The sequence below is a fragment of the Mandrillus leucophaeus genome, unplaced genomic scaffold (genome assembly GCF_000951045.1).
Source record: "Mandrillus leucophaeus isolate KB7577 unplaced genomic scaffold, Mleu.le_1.0 Scaffold773, whole genome shotgun sequence".
Taxonomy (NCBI): Eukaryota; Metazoa; Chordata; class Mammalia; order Primates; family Cercopithecidae; genus Mandrillus; species Mandrillus leucophaeus.
The window spans coordinates 935,723-940,395 of NW_012108397.1; the positions used below are offsets into that span (position 1 = coordinate 935,723).

General features: G+C 59.4%; 1 protein-coding gene across 1 annotated transcript; it reads left to right on the forward strand.

Annotated features, from left to right (window-relative positions):
• Positions 1-473: 473 nt before the first annotated feature.
• On the forward strand, positions 474-4,625 carry EFHD2 (EF-hand domain family, member D2). Its single transcript, XM_011966790.1, has 3 exons — positions 474-615; positions 1,714-1,848; positions 3,138-4,625. The coding sequence occupies exons 1-3, from the start codon at positions 502-504 to the stop codon at positions 3,267-3,269; spliced, it is 381 nt and encodes a 126-aa protein (XP_011822180.1). The 5' UTR covers positions 474-501; the 3' UTR covers positions 3,270-4,625.
• The last annotated feature ends 48 nt before the right edge of the window (positions 4,626-4,673 follow it).

Below are 4,673 nucleotides of genomic sequence, written 5' to 3' on the forward strand. Positions count from 1 at the left end.
GTAGTCCCAGCTACTCGAGAGGCTGAGGCAGGAGAATCGCTTGAACTGGGGAGTTGGAGATTGCAATGAGCCGAGATTGAGCCACCACTCTCCAGCCTGGAAAACGACAAGACTCTGTCTCAAAAAAAAAAAAAAAAAGAGAATTCCTTCTCACCGTCTGGGCCATCACAGTCAGCACACGGAAGCTGTCATTTCAGCTTCCTTGTGCCTCAGGCTTGTCCAGAAGTTAGTGCTATTCTACGTGCAGGAGGCTGCCAGGCCCTGTCGTGAGTTCCCTGTCATCAGAGGTAACCAAGCAGGAGCTGAGCCACATATGGGTCCTCTGCCTGGACTGAGGTCCCTTCCGGCAGTGACGGGATGATATGTTTGGTGGGAGATGCCCTCTGGTCCCCCAGGCTCCTTGCACTCAAGCCTGCAGCCTCTCTGAGTGAGCCAATGCCAAGATGTCCTTCTTTTTGCACCTCTAGGTATGATGCCGGGCGGGACGGCTTCATCGACCTGATGGAGCTAAAGCTCATGATGGAGAAACTTGGGGCCCCTCAGACCCACCTGGGCCTGAAAAACATGATCAAGGAGGTGGATGAGGACTTTGACAGCAAGCTGAGCTTCCGGGAGGTAAGCCCGACCAGGGGCTTCACCTGAGGACCTGGTGGCCCGGGAGAGACCAACCCCCACCCTCTGTCAATGAATGAACGGCATCGCTATTGAACAGCAGCTCTGAGCAGCTGCTGCTTGGCCGAGTGAGGCTTCAGAGGGCCTGTTAGAGCGGGCACCAGAGAGGGTTGTGAGGTCCTTTCAGGGAGGAAGAGGAGAGAGGGACATGCCTTCCTTCACACAGGGAGCTTGTGTTGAGCGATTTCTGTATACTTGACCCTGTGCAGGCTCTGGGGTAGAGAAAGGCCCTGTGCTGGAAGGTTCCTTCCTGGAAGTGTAGAGGGGGAGACACCACAGAGGGAAATCAGGGCTGTGACGCCGAGGAAGAGGGCCACAGCACTGGGCGACTTCATGTCCAGGATCTCACTCCGAGACAGGAGCTGGGGCAAGCCTGTTTCTCAGGGAAGGAAATGGAGGCTCCAAGCCAGACAGCAATGATACTGGACCCCAGGCAGCACAGGGTTAGGTGTGGGGACTCGAGGCCCAAGTGGGGCCCAGAAGGTCTGGCAGGAAGCATGAAGGATGCAGGGAAGGAGAGAGGTGGCAGGGGCAGGTGACGGAGTGTGAGTGGCTGGGAGGGAGGTGTGGGCAGTGCAGGGTAACAGCTTAGAAGTTAGAGAGCAGGGTTCGAATCCCTCCGATACTTTTAGGCGCTGAGACTTTGGGCATGTGTTTTACTGTCTGGGAGGCTCCCTTATCTGTCATGACACCTTCAGGACTCAATACATGGAACACAGAGTAGGTTCACAGGGGAACAGTGGGAGACAGAGGTAAGAGGTAGGCTGAGGCCGTGTCGTCGGGAGCTGGCGTGGGCGGGGCAGGGCTGCAGAAGCCCAGCATCCTGGGTGGGTACATGAGTCACCATCCATCGTACAGATGGGCAGAGGCCCAGTGAGGGGGAGCACAGGAGCACCAAGGGGCAAGACCCAGCTCACTGCCCCTGAGTCCTTCTCTGCAGGGGAGGCCTGAGGCTGGGGCCTGGGTGTGGCCAGGGACTCCGGCTCCCCTCCCTCCCTCCCTCCCTTCCTGACACCGCGCGCGTCTCTCTTCCCACTGCAGTTCCTCCTGATCTTCCGCAAGGCAGCGGCCGGGGAGCTTCAGGAGGACAGCGGGCTGTGCGTGCTGGCCCGCCTCTCCGAGATCGACGTCTCCAGTGAGGGTGTCAAGGGAGCCAAGAGCTTCTTTGAGGCCAAGGTGAGGAGCCCGAGGGGTGCCCTGACCCACGCTCCAGGACGAGGGGACCCTAGGTCGGCCCGAAGTTAATACGTCCCCTTCCCATCCCTGCTGAGGCTGCAGAGATGGGAGCTGACTCCCCGCCAGGCTGGGCCAGGCCCACACGCTCTGTCTTCTGTCCCCTCCCACTCCTGGCTGAGATCCTTGGCAGCCACCAGAGGATGGGTGAAGGACATGTACTCTTCAAAATGGGACAGGGACTACCTTGAGGTGCCCCGGTCCTGGCACACTGAGCGGCTAACCCAGAGGACTGGGCCTTAGGAGGGAAGGGCCCAGGAGAACACAGCACTGGTTCTCCAGGGTCCCCGGCAGACACCTGCCCTACCAGCTCCAACCTGGGAGGAAGCCTGGGGGCTCAGAGACCACCTGCATGCACAATACCCTCCCCTTTCAGCAAGTTCTCAGATGGAAGGGACACCTGTGGTTTGGTGGCTCCTGGGTCCTGCCCACCCAGGGCTCCAGCTCTCCCGCCTTGTTTCTCTCTTTCCTTGCTAAGCCAAGGACATTCCTTCCAGAGACTGCCTCCCACCTCCCTCTGGGCTTCCGAGCATCGGTGGAACTTTTCAGGGTTCATCAGTGGCACTGGGTGGGCCACTGGGCTCCCCGGACAGGAAGCAGAGGATCAGGATGGCAGCGGCTTAAGTGACGCCCTTCGAGCACCCTTGCTCTGCAGCAGCCACAGAATATACATTCTCTCTTTCAATCCTCTCGACAACTCCATAAGATCAGAGTTATTGGGTGCCAGGTTCTAGTGAGGAAACTGAGGCTGAGGAAGGAGAATGAAGCGCCTGGCCCAGGGCCAGAGCTGGTGCGGTCAAGCTGTTTGTGTTGCTGGGTAGGACTCAGCAGAAGCCCCAGGAAAAGCAGCCATAAGTCTGGGCACAGTGGCGCACGCCTGTAATCCCAGCACTTTGGGAGGCTGAGGTGGGTGGATCACCTGAGGTCAGGAGTTCAAGACCAGCCAGATGGCCAACATGGTGAAACCCCATCTCTACTAAAAATACAAAAATTAGCCGGGCATGGTGGAGTGCGCCTATAAACCCAGCTACTCAAGAGGCTGAGGCAGGAGAATCACTTGAACCTGGAAGGTGGAGGTTGCAGTGAGCCGAGGTTACGCCGTTGCACTCCAGCCTGGGCGACAAAGCGAGACTCCGTCTCAAAAAAATTAAAAAAGGAAAAGCAGCTGTAGCATGGAGACCCCCCCAACATATACCATCTAGCCCTGACCCCTCACCCTCATGCCCCCACAGGTCCAGGCCATCAACGTGTCCAGCCGCTTCGAGGAGGAGATCAAGGCGGAGCAGGAGGAACGGAAGAAGCAGGCGGAGGAGATGAAGCAGCGGAAAGCGGCCTTCAAGGAGCTGCAGTCCACGTTTAAGTAGCGGGGGCTGCACCGACCGCCCTGCTCTGGCCCCAGCGCGGTGGGCGAGGGTGGCGTATGGGAGGCTGAGCCTGAATCCTTGCCTCTGTCTGATGGGACCACTACTAAAAATCTAAAAATGTCTGTGAATGGAGCAAGTTCAGGGGTCTCACGGAGATGGCCCGGCCCCTCCCCTCTCCCTTCTGCTCTTTGCGAGGCCGCGACACCGGCTCCCTGCCTGGCCCGGCCCTCCCTGGCAATCCCTGGGCTGTCTTGCACCCCTGACTGCCCCGCTACCTGCTCCAGCACTGCCCCTGGCCCAGCTCCTGGCCCTGGGTCCCTCCCGGCCCCATGTGCCTGCCCTCCACCATCCCCGTTCCCCCGGCCTGGGAACCCCTGCTCTCCTCCAGCAGGCCGCACCGCCCCTGGGGCCCCCGGCCAGCCCCTTCCCAGACTGGGAGACAGCAGAAGAGATAGAATCAGGGCTGCCCCCACAGAGTGGGACCCAAGGGGCTTATTGGAGGCACGAGGGGACCGCTCCCCAGGGGCTTTTCCTCCGCCTCTGCCTCTTCCATCTACTGAAATGGGAGAGGGGGTGGGGAGCTTCTGTTCTGGTGAAGGGACCTAGGCCCCCAGCATCCCATGCTGACTTGGAGACCCCCAGATGTCTGGGGCCCAGCCAGGCAGGGTGTGGGGGCAGCTGTGCCAATCTACCTCACACGCCCACCCCCTGCCGGGCATGCCGTGGGATCCTGGGCAGGGAAGGCTCTGGGGGTCGGAGACACCGCTCCTTAGCACCCACACAGAACAGCCTGAGGGTCCCAGGGGGCTCTGGAGAGAGTGGGGTGGGAGGAAGACTTGGCGCCTTCCTGGGGAAGGAAACGAGCGCTTCATCTTGATTCTCTGAGAAGCGTCCGAGAAGTGCTTTAAGTGTGTTTGCATGCGCCAGGCGGTGGGCAGCGGGGCCCTGTCCAGCCCTCTCCTGCCATCCTTCCCCAAGTGATGTCCACCGCCTTGTCACCAGCGACCTGCCTGTCATGCCCACCCCCTGAGGAAGCATGGGGACCCGGACAGGCCGTGGTCAGGCCCACGCCACCGGCCCGGTTCGGCCACAGCTTCCCACGTGCTTGCTGACATACGTGTGCCTGTGTGTGGTGTCTGTTGCTGTGTCGTGAAACTGTGACCATCACTCAGTCCAAACAAGTCAGTGGCCCTCAAGGCCACAGTTATGCAACTTTCAGTGTGTGTCATAACGGCGTCACTGCTTTTTAAACTCGATAACTCTTTATTTTAGTAAAATGTCCCAGGAGTCCTCGAAGCTACGCGGACTTGCAGAGGTTTTATTTTTTGGCCTTAGAATCTGCAGAAATTAGGAGGCACCGAGCCCAACGCAGCAGCCTTGGCCCCGGATTGCGTTTGCCTTAGC